A 14,910-nucleotide genomic window follows, 5' to 3' on the forward strand; every position below is an offset into this window, starting at 1 on the left:
AACAAGGAAAAGAGAGCTGGTGAATAGGACAACTGGAAAAGAAAAGCCGCATCATTTTTTTTGCATCACCATGAGGTCAGCCTTGCCACCTTCAAACACTTCTCATTAGTTGGCAGTTGTTCCACACTTAGCAAGGTACAGAAGGAAGAGGGGGAAATTCCTTTTAGTTTCAGAAAGTAGAGGGAGGTGTGGTTCTGAATCATATCTGAAACAGGTATTTAACAACCTCTGCTAGTTTAAAGACTGCAAATGTGTGTGAATATTTAGTCTTATCCTGAGCTGCCATCAAGAACATTTGGTCTGCACATACTTGCACAGAACACATGATGGAAGCATGTGGAAGTTTATCGTATTTGGTAAGCATTGTTCTAATGGATATTCTTGTTCTAATGGATGGAGTGAAAGCTGGTCCAGGGCATCTTTTTCAGTGGATGTTTTCAAGTGTGTATTTTATACTATAAAAACCTTGCTCCTCATTAGACATTACAGTTGAGCAAGATGCTCTATAACCCCAAAGCTGCTAAACTAGAAGGCTTTAAATGACAGCTAGCTGACTTAAATTCCTAATGGAATTTAAGGATACCAGTGATTAACTACCAGACTCTTGATGGTTACATACATCCTGCAGGATCAGAACTGGTATACTGCCAAACACCAGGTGCTAAAGAAAGAATGACATCTGGCCAGCCCTCATGTCATGCCTGTGCACTTCTTGGAGGCATCTTGTAGGCCACTGTGGGACGCAGGATACTGACCTAGATAGACCTCTAATTTGACACAATCCAGATCTTCTTATACCTTAGAGCTGTATTCGAGATTCCTTCCCCATCTCCCAGAATACAGTTCCCGAGATTCTTTAGGGGACAGGATATTATTGTTTTATTTGTTCAAGTCTTCTACACAGAGATGCCCTAAGGCTCAAAAGTATTTACAGCAAGAACACTCAGCAGTTCAGCAGTTTAACCTTGGTTCTTTATAGTTTTCATTGTGTTTTCAGTGCCTCTAGCTACATAGGGCATCATCATTGAAACACAGAAAATATACAGTAAACATGGAAGAGGAAGGAAGGAAGGAAGGAAGGAAGGAAGGAAGGAAGGAAGGAAGGAAGGAAGGAAGGAAGGAAGGAAGGAAGGAAGGAAGGAAGGAAGGAAGGAAGGAAGGAAGGAAAGAGTATTCTGTTTTTTGACAACCAGATCAGAAAGAAAATTTATGTGTATTTGTTGCAATTCAGTGCATAGATCTACACAGAATTCCAGCCTGCTACTAAATCCAATGTAAAGTGGTGTTTTAGGGTGTGATCCTTAAACTACAATTCCATATATTTAACTAGAAGCCAGACTGAGCCCTATTGTATCTGTGAAAGCATTCATGTTAAACTGTTAAATGCCCTGTATATAGGATAGCATAACTGTTACTCAATATTTTATTCTGTATTGTACATTATATGGATAGGGACTATTTTTAAACAACTTTGAATATTATCCATAAACTATAGAACCTTGATTATAGAGTGGCAGAAACTTCTCTCTAGTGGTACTCCCCCTCTACCATGGAAGGCTTAAGTAGCACGGGTAGTTTTTGAAAAAGAGTACAAATGTTTCCCTTTCAGAGAATCCAGACCTGATTATTCATTATGAGCGTTTTAAAAAATGATGAAAACTAACTTCTGTTCATCTCTTACGGTTATAAGGCTTTTATACATTTTTATTTCAATGATTTCAGTGTATTAATATTTTGCTGAAAACCATGAAAAACACTGCTGGCTTCTTGACAATGCATAAGTTCATAAAGAGTTAATTATGATTTATGAGAGTGTAAGATAAAAACCACTGGAAAGATTTCAGACCAAGCCCATGTTGCTCTTTCCTAGTCAAAAAGATTTCTGAAATGGTAATTTGGTTTGTGCTCAAGAGTACAAGTAGCCAAAAAAAAAAAAAAAAAACCTGATGAGAGAAGTCTCGCTCTTCTTGAAACTCAGGCATATTAATTGCTATTGCCACTCCTGTGTTTTACTCCAAGATAATTATTTGAGGACGTGAATGTACATGATGGCCTATTATTTTGTACAGCATCTCATTACTGTGTGTCTTAACTGAGATTTTCATTTTACTTTACCATGCTGATTAATATGCTTATGAACCTGGTTGTGAGTAGTTTTTTCAGAACATCATTGGCAGCTTGATCCTGTTCACTGATAGCACTAGTTTCCTTGTACTGTACTAACAATTCAGAGGCAGAAAATTATGTAAGCCTGAATTCCCATTGACCTGGAATTCCCTTTCACAGCACTGTGCTGTGGCAACCAGCATTCTCTTCCTAGCTATGCAATCTACTCTGTTAAAGTGCAATGCAGATGAAGGACAGGATACGAAATGGCTATTTAAAGCCCAGATGTCCTATCTCTTCAGCACATGAGCCACAGAGAACCACATCCCTTCTTTTCTTGAATGCTGATTCCAAGGTTATCTGTTTCAGAACACAGGTCACCTCAGAGACTACCCTTCCCCTTGGAAACTATGTGGTCCAGATCAGACCCTGAAGCCTCCAGATAAAGTGGGAGCAAAGAAGGTAGTCTGGTCAAAATGGCTCTGTTGTGTCACAGAAGCAGAGATACAAAGAAATACTGATAATTAGACAAAACTGAATCATGAAATGAGGCCAGACAAATTGCACAAAGCAGCTTCAGTGCTTGGCGTCACTCCTGCTAAAGCTTGCACCTTGTGTGGCCTTACCTCTACAACATGATCTGTGAGGCATTTGTCTAGGCCCTTTACTGTTGCTTGTGGAAGGCTCCCCAGAAGTCCATAGAAAGTTCCCAGATTTAAGTCCTGCATTGCTGTTACCAGGACTCATGTACAACCTGAAGGCTCAAGAGTTGTGATACTGGCACTTCTGTCTTGTTCTAAAGAATTCAGTCAGCCCATATGCATGAACCCATTGGCCCTTTACCTACTGCTCACTTGCCACTTCTTGCTTTTTATGTGCTGATATTGAGTAAGCACTACACATATGCAAACACTGGCTTCCCATCTGCTTCCGCATCGACTTCAAAGTGTTAATGATGATGTATAAAGCCCTAAACGGTTTGGGACCTCGGCATTTGGCAGATCGCCTTCTCCCACCCAGATCTACCCGAAATACTCGGCATAGCCAGGAGGGTCGATTGAGGGGCCTAACGCTGAGAGAGGCCAGGAAAGAAAGAACAAGAAACCGGGCCTTCTCAGCAGTAGCCCCTCGACTATGGAACGGCCTTCCATCAGAGATCCGCCTGGCTCCCTCGCTGGGTGTTTTTAAGAGCCATTTAAAAACTTGGCTCTTCAGGCAGGCTTTCCCTCCTGTCAATTCTTGAATTCTATCTTTCTGTTTTTTTATCCCCATTTTGATCACACTAAACACTGTTTAAATGTTTTTATGATTATGAATGTTGTTTGTATTCACGAAGGCTTTCACGGCCGGGTTCTAATGGTTGTTGTGGGTTTTTCGGGCTCTTTGGCCATGTGCTGAAGGTTGTTCTTCCTAATGTTTCGCCAGTCTCTGTGGCTGGCATCTTCAGAGGACAGATTGTGATGTTTTTATTGTTATTTAATGATATTTTATGATTTTATAAGCCACCCCGAGTAGACACTGTCTGGGGGGGGGTATAAATTGAATGAATGAATGAATGAATGAATGAATGAATGAATGAATGAATGAATGAATGAATGAATGAATGAATGAATGAACGAACACGTTTCCATTGAACCAGTGAGTTTTGGTGCCAGCTTGGATTGAGGGGAACAGGTGCCTTGGCAAAACCAGATACCGTACATAATTTTCTGTACAGAATGTCTGTTTTGTCACTTGTTCTATATTGACTCAGTGGGTAGGAGTAGAATTAATGTTAGGGAAACAGAATTTTGGTTAACGGCAAGAGCTGTTCAGCAGCCGAAGAATGCCTTTGACAACGAAGGGCTCTTCACTAGAAATATTGTGGCAGGTGCTGAATGGCCATTTGTCGGGGTTGAAATCTGCACTGAACAGAGAAATAACTAATTGGCCTCCAAGGTCAGTTCTTATCCCAAAGCCCCCTTCTTTACATTGCTCCTGAATCTTTGTCCCAGAAACATGGATTTCAACTTCATATGACATTTCAGTATAACTCTTGCTTTATATGAATGGGATTTCTGAGCTTCTGAATACCCTTTTAGATTCTTTTATGGCCTCTTCCTACTCCGTGTTTCTGTCTTTCTACCTTTCAGTTTAGGTTCAGGTGTCTGATATTTGTCAGAATGTTTCCCCCAGAAAACAGCTATCTGTTTTACACATTCCTCCCAAACAGTTGTTTTAAGGTTAGATACACTGAGAGAGAGCCAGAAAGATGACAAGAAAAAAATTGGGCCTTCTCTGTGGTGGCCCCTACTCTGTGGAATAAACTTCCATCTGATATGCACTAGGCTTAGTCCCTCCTGACGTTTAGGAAATTATTTAGGGCAGAACTTTATAAAGTGGCCTTTAGGAACATGTCCCCTGCTATTGTCCATTTTTAAATCTTATATTTAGTGTTTTTTTTATTGAGTTGGTTGTCATCATCATATTGTTTGGGTCTGTATATGGCTGGTGTTTAGGGGTGGGTGGGTGTTTTCCGGTCTATTCTGTAAAGCTCCCATGTGGTGGATGACACAAGTGGGGAGGCATTCAAGATAAATAAACAAACAAATAAATCCAAATTTCATAATTACAGTTCACATGTTATTGCAATCTTTTCCATGACACTACTGTGCAGGGAGAAGCATCACCTTGTTATTTGCTTTGTATAAGAGCAATCAGAGGAAGAAATATCCATCGAGGAGATACCTGTGAGTACCTTTACTGTTTCTTCTTTTATATAATGGTGGCATGATCAATGGACCATGCAGCTTGCCAATTAAGGTCTTTCTGTAATTTTCTAATAAACAAAGAGTAACAGGGTGAGGAGCCCAGGGAATCTTTACAAGTGAATTGAATTCAGAGGATACTTAAAACCATTTCTCCTTCTGCCCATACAATGCTCCACTACTGCAAAGAAGTAACTAATTTTTTTTGTAATTATTTCCATTCTGCAATACATTACATCAAGACTATAACTTTGAAAGGGATAACAGCATTGTCTGTGGTATAAAGGCAGTGTGGCCTCCTAAAATGGTAGAGGAAGAACATTACACAGTTCAAGTTCAAATTCTGGTTTGTAGTGCCATTCAGCTGTTTTTATTAAAAACAACTTTTTCATTACTTCTGAGAAACAAGAAATCAAAGTGTTAAAATTGTAACTAAAACTGTAATTACCTAATTTAGAGTGATTTGGAACAATAACTATAATTAATTACTTTTGAAGCAACTTTCCCAGCTCTGCTCCTTGCCCTACTCATCTCACACACATACATCTAAAGACTCTTAGGTGCCATGAGGGAATGTGCAGCCTTCATACCATTATTTGAACAATTTCACTTTGAGTATAATGCAAATATATATATATATATATATATATTGACCTTATTGTATACCACTGTTTTACAAAAGGGCTGTCATTTACATTGACCTCCTTTTGGTCAATAAGAGTGGCACCCTTTTTGCTGCCATGTATCTATGTATCCTGTATAATAAGACTCCTTCGCCAGGCAGACCAGTCCTGTATGGGTTTTCCCTGGAGGGCCAAGACTGAAAACTGAGAATCCAGGTAGTTTTCCAAAACTCAAAATAATTGCAGGAGTACAGCTGAATGTTAAGAAGACAAAAATCATAACTACAGAAGAACTGCACAACTTTAAGACTGACAATGAAGAAACTGAAATAGTTAAGACATTTTCTATATCTTGGTTCAATCATCAATCCAAATGGAAACTGCAGCCAAGAAATTAGATGAAGACTGGGAGCAGGAAGGGCAGCAATAAAGGAACTACTGTAAGGTATGAGGATGTGTCATTGAAGACGAAGATGAAGATAATCCACATTCTTGTTTATTTATTTATTTTATTTATTTATTATTGGATTTTTATCCCGCCCTTCTAGTCAGGAGTCTACTCAGGGCGGCTCACAATATATTATACACAAAAACAGATTTAAAACCAACAATTGAAATCTACAATAACAATATAATCAAGATGGGAGAGTAAACAGCAGAAACCAAGAAAAATAGAAATCAATTATTGGCAGGAGGGAAGGCCTGTCTAATGAGCCAAGTTTTTAATTGGCTCTTAAAAACACCCAGCGAGGGTGCCAGGCAGATCTCTGGCAGCAAGCTATTCCAAAGTCAAAGGGGCAACCACCGAGAAGGCCTGGTTTTTTCTTTTCTTTTCTTTCTGGGCCTCTCTCAGTGTCAGGCCCCTCAGCCACCTTTTCTGGCTATGGCAAGTGATTCGAGTAGATCTAGGTGGGAGAAGGCGTTCTGCCAGGTATTGAGGCCCTAAACCGTTTAGGGCTTTATATATCATCATTAACACTTTGAAGTCAATGCGGAAACGAATGGGCAGCCAATATAAAGCAGCCAGGATGGGAGAGATATGTTGGAATGTTCTCGTTCCATTCAGTAATCTGGCTGCCACATTCTGCACCATTTGAAGCTTCTGCATCAACCTCAAAGGTAGTCCCACGTAGAGTGCACTACAGTAGTCTAATCTCGAGATTACAGGTGCATGGACCAGGGAGGTGAGGGCCACACTATCAAGATACTTTTTACCTTTACCTACCATTACTATCTTTTACTACTTATTTTGCCACAAATTCACATGTTTAGAGATCACACGTATCTCTTCCTCTCAGCTGATAGGTTGGGATATGCACAGAGGCCACCAGACAAACTGGCTAACTAAAAAATATTAATTTTTTGTTAACCTGGTTGTCAGCCCACCAGGGGGCCTCTGCATAGCTCTCTGCCTCACCTTTGCAGAGGCCCCCTGGTGGGCTTACAGGTTCACTGCTAAAATATAAGTTTATTTTTTATTTTTTAGCAGTGGGCCTATCAGCCCACCAGGGTCTCTGGTCAGGTCCCCGCCTCTCAGCTAACAACTTTTAAACCCTGATAATAATAATAATAATAATAATAATAATAATAATAATAATAATAATAATAATAATAATAATAATAATAATAATAATAATAATAATAATAATAATAATAATAATAATAAACATTGACTGTTATTATATAACAGATACAACTTTTAACCAAAAACCTAAGTATCTGTTAAATATTTCCACAGTATGTATGATGTTCCTCATATTGCCATTTTTTGTAGCTCTAATGGTGATGTGATTTCTGAGATCTGCAACTGTTTATAGTACCGTGTGAAATTTCTTGATATTGTTCCCAAGGCCCCAATGACTATGGGGATCACTGAAGTGTGTTTCTTCCAGAGGTGAGACGTTTTGATTGTACAGGTCTCTGTACTTTGTTAGTTTTTCAAATTCTTTATTTGTAGCTCTGGCATCCCCTGGAATTGTGATGTCAATGATCCAGAGCTTTCTTAGTTCTATTACTACTATGCCTGGTATTTTATGTTCAAGGTGTGTATCAGTCTGGATCTGGAAATCCTATAAGATCTTGACATTGTCATTTTCTGACACCTACTCTCCCTGATGTTCTCATGGGTTTTTGGAAGCTGGCAAGTTATATTTTTTTCATAATGACCAGTGCACTAATTTTGCCACTCTATCATGTCTAAATTTGTAATCTGTGTCGTCTCTGGACATTTGGTGATGAGGTGTGAGACAATTTCATTTTTTTCTTGGAAAGTTTACATTTGCTATTAACACTAACTCTTTGGATCTTAGCTTTCATCACATTGATTTGGAGTGCTTGTTCTTGTGCAGCAAAAATCAAGCCTTCGGTTTCTTTCTGAAGGGTTCCCAGTTTTAGCCATGACCATGTTGAATTACGATCATGCTTTCCATCAATATTTCTCAGGTGTTGTCCATGTAGTGGTTTATTTTTTCAGATGTTTAATTTATTTTCAAATTGTTGTTTCTTATATTGTGCCTTTGTTATTGTTGTTTTCAAAATATTCTCCATTTTAACTGCCTTAAGTAATTTTTCTGTTTGTACTGATATACCATATTTTTTCATGTATAAAATGACACTTGCCTCATCCAGCGCTACTCGCAGGCTCCCTTCGGGCAGGGGACAAGGCAGCAATGTGAGCTGCAGGTGAGCCCTGGCACTGGTGCTGGAGAAGGTGATCAGGCAGTGGCAGTCAATGGGCAGCCATGAGGGGTGGCCCAGAGCGATTGCTCCTCTGCCTACTGCTGCTATTGCCGCACCTGCCCAGTCACCTCCTCCAGCTCATATTGCCACCTTGTCCGCTGCCCAAAGCGAGCCCGCAAATGACGTTGGAGGAGGCAATTCCAGCAGCAGCCAATGGGCAGCCGCGAGAGGCAGCCAAGTGTGGCTGCCTCCAACTCTCGTGGCTGCTCATTGACTGCCGCCCCCACTGGATCACCTCTTCCAGTGCCACTTGCGGGTTCCCTTCGAGCAGGAGACAAGGCGGCAACATGAGCTGGATGAAGTGAATAGGTGGTGGCAGCAGCTGCAGAAGGTGGAGGTACAGCCATCCCTGGGCCACCCCTCATGGCTGCCCATTGACTGCTCCTCCACCTTTGGCAAGGGTCAAAATTGGGGGTTGTCTTATACATTGGAAAAATATGGGGGGTCGTATACATGGAAAAATATGGTAATCATTTAGACTTCTCTTTTCCCCCTCCTCTATTACCTCCTGTATTTGCAGTAGTTCATGGCCTCTGACTTTTTGTGGTAAATATAATCTGTCCATCATGATGCATGTTCATCAGTTTCCGTGTTTTTCAATCCATTTCTTCTTGTTTTGAGTACAATTCCAGTTGGGTGTCTAATTACTGGAACTGCCCAGGTGTTTAAGGCTTTGATTGTATTTCAATTTTTACTTTAAGATTTTCCTCAGACTTTTGATATATTCCCTTTCTGTCAGTTCTTTAACTTTTGTGTGCACAATGTTATCTGCTTCTTGTATTCCAAGGTATTTAGAGTATAGTTTTCATCACTTGAGAGTTATTGTATAATATTGCCATCTTTTAAACTTTATTCCATCTGGTTTTTGGAACTTGCCACAGTGTATAGACAGAGCTGCACATTTGTCAATTCCAGATTTCATTTGGATAGCTTCACTAAATAGTTGCATTGTGTTTAGCAGTGATTCTATCTCCATGGAACTTTTTGCATATAGTTTTAGGTCATCCATGTATAAGAGATGATTGATTTTTCCAGCTTGTTGTAAAATATGGTAGTCCAATTCAGTTGTATTTAAAATTATTGATATGGGAATTAGTGAGATGTTAAACAGCCATGGTGACACAGAATCCCCCTGAAATATTCCTCTTTTGATGTTAACTTCCCCAATTTCTTCACCATGTGCCATTAGGACCGTTTTCTTTTTCCATGCTTTTCTTGAGGAACTTCAGAATGTTTTTACTAATCTCAAACAGCTGTGTGGCAATGAGTTAAATGCTTTTTAATGGTCTATCCAGGCCATGCTTTTCATCTTTTTGCATTCTTCAGGATCATTTTATCAATAAACAACTGATCTTTTGTGCCTCTTGACTTTTTAAGTTCCCTTTCTATTCAGTTGTGTGTAGGGAGTTTTCAGTTATATAATAATAATAATAATAATAATAATAATAATAATAATAATAATAATAATAATAATAATAATGATGATGATGATGATGATGATGATGATGATGATGATGATGATGACGATGACGATGACGATGATGTAGTAGTAGTAGTAGTAGTAGTAAGCTGGCCTGTCAGCCAGACTGGGGGCCTCTGCAGATGTCCCCACCTCTCAGAAGTCCCCTGGTGCTAAAAAAGAATAAATTAAGAATTTTAAAAATTACAAAATCTGTATATATTTTTTTTCCTGAGCAGCTGGCCTGTCAGCCCACTAGAGGGCTGTATTGGAAGCCTCCTAGAGTGGTCTGGTAGTCCAGACAGGCGGGGTATAAATTAAATAAATAAATAAAATAAATAAAGACCTGCGCAGAGGCCCTCTGGTGGGCTCTGAGGTGTGCTTTTCTTTCTTTCTTTCTTTCTTTCTTTCTTTCTTTCTTTCTTTCTTTCTTTCTTTCTTTCTTTCTTTCTTTCTTTCTTTCTTTCTTTCTTTCTTTCTTTCTCTCTTTCTTTATCTTTCTTTTTTCTTTCTTTCTTTCTTTCTTTCTTTCTTTATGTACTGCCCATCTAGCAGCCAAGGCCACTCTTTTTAAAAAAATTTATTTACTTTCTTATTTTCCCCAACAGTAAGCCATTCTGATTGCTACTTAAGCCTGTGGCTGCCAACAGCTTCTTCTACACGATTCCAAACAAAAACCGTTCAGAATTCCAGAGACCCGGTCTGGAATGAAACCTTTCATTTCCTGGTCCAGTGCAAAGCAAAGGTAGGGAACTGCTTAATTTTTCTAACTGGTGGGCCAGAACATTCCTATATTCTTGTTCAGACCTGATTTTTCAGAAATCTGAAATATTGTTACATAGAAAGTAGAAAGTATGTCTGACTTTTAAACTAATGAAATTTTACTTCTTTTCAAAGACCCAGGCATGTTAGCCTGTTGCCAGCATGTATAATAAAAATAATAAAAATAAAAACGAAAGAACTGTGGTGCCTTAAAGGCTGACAGATTTAGTTCAGTGAGACGTTTTGCAGATACTGCCTGAGGAAATGTAATCCACAAAACCCAACTCCAAAATGAGCCCATAAGTCTTTAAAGTGCCACATTTTGCTTTATTTTTCCTCATACATGGTGAAATTTTATTGTCATGAAATGTTATTCTTTTTCAATCTGTAAGTCCTCCTGGGTCACCAGACCAGCAGCAATCCTGAATGGATGGACAGCAGTATCTAGAGGTGGAACAGCAAATGGCATTCCTCACTAATCAAGGAATCTTTGACTATCTGAGGTCATCTGAGATATTTTGGGAACCCAGAGGGAAAAAAATCTCACAAATGTTTCCCCTCCTCCTCAGCAATAAAAATACAACAGTAGCAAATTAAACCATTCATGCTGCCTGACACAGCTACCTCCTTTTGCCTAATGGTAGGGCCAGCCCCAAGTCACAGCTAGAGGTGCAGGGAAATGATCCAGAGTGGCCATAAATCCTGAGCAGGTGCTCTCTCGCACTGGTTCTTAACCTTGGGTTACTCAGGAGTTTTGGACTGCAACTCCCAGAAGCCTTCACCACCACCTGTCCTGACTGGGGTTTCTGGGAGTTGCAGTTCAAAAGCATCCGAGTAACAAAGGTTAAGAACCACTGCTCTATCGCATTGATGGAGGTATGTTCTGCCTGGCAACTTCATGAATGTGTGAAGAGCTAGAGGTAGACCAAAGGCAGAGGTTAGACATGGGCATGAACCAGAAAAATGGTAGTTTATGATTCGTGGCTACACATAAACCACAAACATTCTGAACTTTTTGTAACAGCCTCCTTATACCTCACAAAGGGGCTATTACATCACACACAATCACTCTTCAGTACCACTGCCACCAACCATTCCCTCAAATGAAGCTTCAGGCCAAAGTATGATTTCAAAATAAAAATAAGATTTATTGAATACAAACAAAAGGAATGGTAAATCACTTGTATGTAAATAATAAGTCAATCACTATAATAATATAACTGTCACACTCACACACTCACAGACTCTCACTATATAGCACAGTATCACCAAGCCCTAACCGTTCCTATCTCTAAAGCCCTATCAGACCCTATCACCAAACCCTATCTCAAAGCCCTATCTGACTCTCTCACACCATTCACTCCCCTTATATACAACAGCTCCACCCCTTAAGTCCCACCCTCCTTCACACCATTGGTAGATGACACATAGCTTCAGCAGTGACGGGCAGGTGATGTCATAGCAGTCTATAACAATACCTACCCCCTTTAAAAGTTGTTTTGATGGGGAAAGCTAAGGTGCTTTTCACCCAAAACAACTGGAAACAGCATTAAAACAATACATTTCCCCACATATCAACACTTACCATTATCATATCAAGCACACTTTTACATAACCATATTACTCAAAATATACTTACACATATTAAATCAACTGCTTACAGTGGACCCTTGACTTACAGACGGCTTGACTTACAGACTTTTTGAGTTACAGACTTCTCTGGCCGCAAAATTTAGGTTTGACTTGCAGACTGAGATTTGACTTACAGACCAGAAAAAAACCAAAATGGAACAAAAATGGCCTGTTACGGGATTAATCGGTTTTCAATGCACTGTAGGTCAATGGAGACTTGACTTACAGACTTTTTGACTTGAGACCGCCTTCCAATACGGATTAAGTTCTCAAGTCAAGACCCCACTGTATATATATATATTACATTAACCACATATTTTTATAACTTATTAACCACCTTTATTAATTTCAAGAGTCCTATTTTCTTCATCTGTCTTCGTCTGGTCGTCGAGATAAGGCGTCAGCAACACAGTTCATAGTCCCTTTGACCACCTTAACCTCGAAGTCATAGTCCTGTAAAATTAAAGCCCACCTCATTAGCTTGCTGTTTTGGGCCTTCATAGTCTTTAACCACTTCAGAGGTGAGTGGTCTGTACACAGAATGAAGTGTCTCCCCCAGATGTAAGGATTTAATTTCTTGACCACATAGACGATGGCCCAACATTCTTTTTCTATGGTCGACAGGTGTTTTTCACCTTTCTGAAGTTTCTTGCTTAGGTAGGAAACAGGATGCTGGTCTCCATTGTCATCACACTGGCACAGCACGGCTCCTACCCTGGCAATGGATGCATCGGTGTAAATGATAAACTCTCGATCAAATTCTGGAGCACGCAACACAGGGTGATTGGTTACAGCCTCCTTCAACTTCCCGAACGCCTCCTCGCAGTCACGGGACCATGGGATGCAGTCATCACTCCTTTTCCTCGTCAGCTCGGTCAACGGTGCTGCAATCTCGCTGAACCTGGGGATAAATTTTCTATAGTATCCCACTAAACCAAGAAAGGATCTAATCTTTTTCTTGGTATTGGGTCTAGGCCAATTGCGTATTGCCTCTACCTTGGCTTCTAGGGGTTTGATAATAATAATAATAATAATAATAATAATAATAATAATAATAATAATAATAATAATAATAATAATAATAATAATAATAATAATAATAATAATAATAATAATAATAATAATAATAATAATAATATAATTTATTGTCATTGTAAGTATATACACAGTATACCATACAACGAAATTCACAGACACCCAGAGACCAGACACATGCACACACATAACATTCCCCAAACACTCCCCACCCACTAGAAGTCCCCCACTAAAAATACAAACATCTACACCTCAGGCCAAGTAACACAGTCCAACTAATTATTCACTACTGGTGGTCTTTAAGCTCATTATTAATTGCAATTATAGCTCTAGGATAAAAACTATTTAGAAAACGTGTGGTCCGAGTCTTAATTGTTCTATATCTTCTGCCAGACGGTAACAGTTCAAAAAAGTTATAAGCAGGATGGGGTAACACCTCCCCCTACCATATGACCCAAATATTTCATCTCGCGGCTACCCAGTTGACATTTACTGGCTTTTACTGTCAACCCCACTGCTTTTAACCTTTGCAGTACTAAATCTAGGTGACAAAGGTGATCCTGCCAGGTGTTGCTAAAGATCCCTATGTTGTCAATGTAGGCTACTGTAAATGCACTGAGCCCTTGCAGAGTTTTGTCCATCAGCCTTTGGAATGTAGCTGGGGAATTCCTAAGGCCAAAACTGAGGACACGAAACTCGAATAAGCCGAAAGGGCTACAAAAAGTGGTTTTTTCTTGATCTCTAGGGTCTATCCGCATCTGCCAAAACCCTTTAGTCAAGTCTAAACAGGAAATGTATCAACAACCCCCGATGGTTTCAATCAGGTTGTCAAGTCTGGGCATGGGGTAAGCGTCTGGTTTGGTTACTAGGTTTAATTTTCTGTAATCCACACAGAATCTAATGCTTCCATCCGGTTTGTCAACCAGAACTATTGGAGCAGACCAAGGGCTAGATGATGGCACAATAATATTTTCTTTTAGCATCTCATCCAGCTCCTTGCGCACTTTGTCCACATAAGGTCCTGTTACTCTGTATGGGGTTACTGCCTGTGGGGGTGCATTTCCTGTATCGATTCTATGCATCACTCCCTTGGCTAAACCAGGCTTGTTTGAGAAGACCTGTTGATACTTAGTAACCAACATCTTTATTTCCCTCTGCTGTTCCAGGGTGAGTGCAGGGCTGATCTTCACCTCCCTTGGGTTGAACTTTATTTCATCCCTTCCTTCCCAGTATGGTAAATCATGTTCTTCTTTATCAGCTGCTTTCATTGCAAAAAGCACTTTCTTTTCCTCTCTATAGTATGGCTTAATGGCATTTACATGAACTACCCTCCTGCCTAGGTGTTCATCTCCTTCAATAATATAATTAAGATCACTCATTTTTGAAATGATCCTATAAGGTCCTGCCCAGTTCAATTGTAGTTTGTTCCCCTTGATGGGCCTCAACATCAGCACCTCATCTCCAGGGTTAAACTGTTGTTCCCTAGCCTTTTTGTCATACCAAACTTTTTGTTTGACTTTCTGGGCTTGCAGGTTTTCAGCACCAACTCTAAATTTCTTTTGAGGTTGTTCATTAACGTGTCTATGTATGAGACTGCATTTTGTGGATCTTCTTCTACAATCTGTTCCCAATTTTGCTTAATCAGATCAAGTGGTCCTCTCACTTTTCTCCCGAATAGCAGTTCAAAAGGACTGAACCCGGTACTTTCTTGTGGGACTGATCTGTAGGCATATAGCAATAACTGCAATTTCTGGTCCCAGTTATTAGGGTTTTGAGTTATTCTCTGCTTGGTTTTATTTATCCCTAC

At 39.7% G+C, this 14,910-nt stretch overlaps 1 protein-coding gene across 1 annotated transcript in view; it reads left to right on the forward strand.

Annotated features, from left to right (window-relative positions):
• Positions 1-326: 326 nt before the first annotated feature.
• LOC110079011 (cytosolic phospholipase A2 epsilon) overlaps positions 327-14,910 on the forward strand; it is a 47,184-nt gene continuing 32,600 nt past the window's right edge. Inside the window, exons 1-3 of the mRNA XM_078387383.1 lie at positions 327-356; positions 4,763-4,835; positions 10,283-10,419. Of these exons, the coding sequence (XP_078243509.1) occupies positions 327-356; positions 4,763-4,835; positions 10,283-10,419 (240 nt within the window). The remainder of the gene's footprint in view (positions 357-4,762; positions 4,836-10,282; positions 10,420-14,910) is intronic.

The sequence above is a fragment of the Pogona vitticeps genome, chromosome 1, assembly GCF_051106095.1.
Source record: "Pogona vitticeps strain Pit_001003342236 chromosome 1, PviZW2.1, whole genome shotgun sequence".
NCBI lineage: Eukaryota > Metazoa > Chordata > Lepidosauria > Squamata > Agamidae > Pogona > Pogona vitticeps.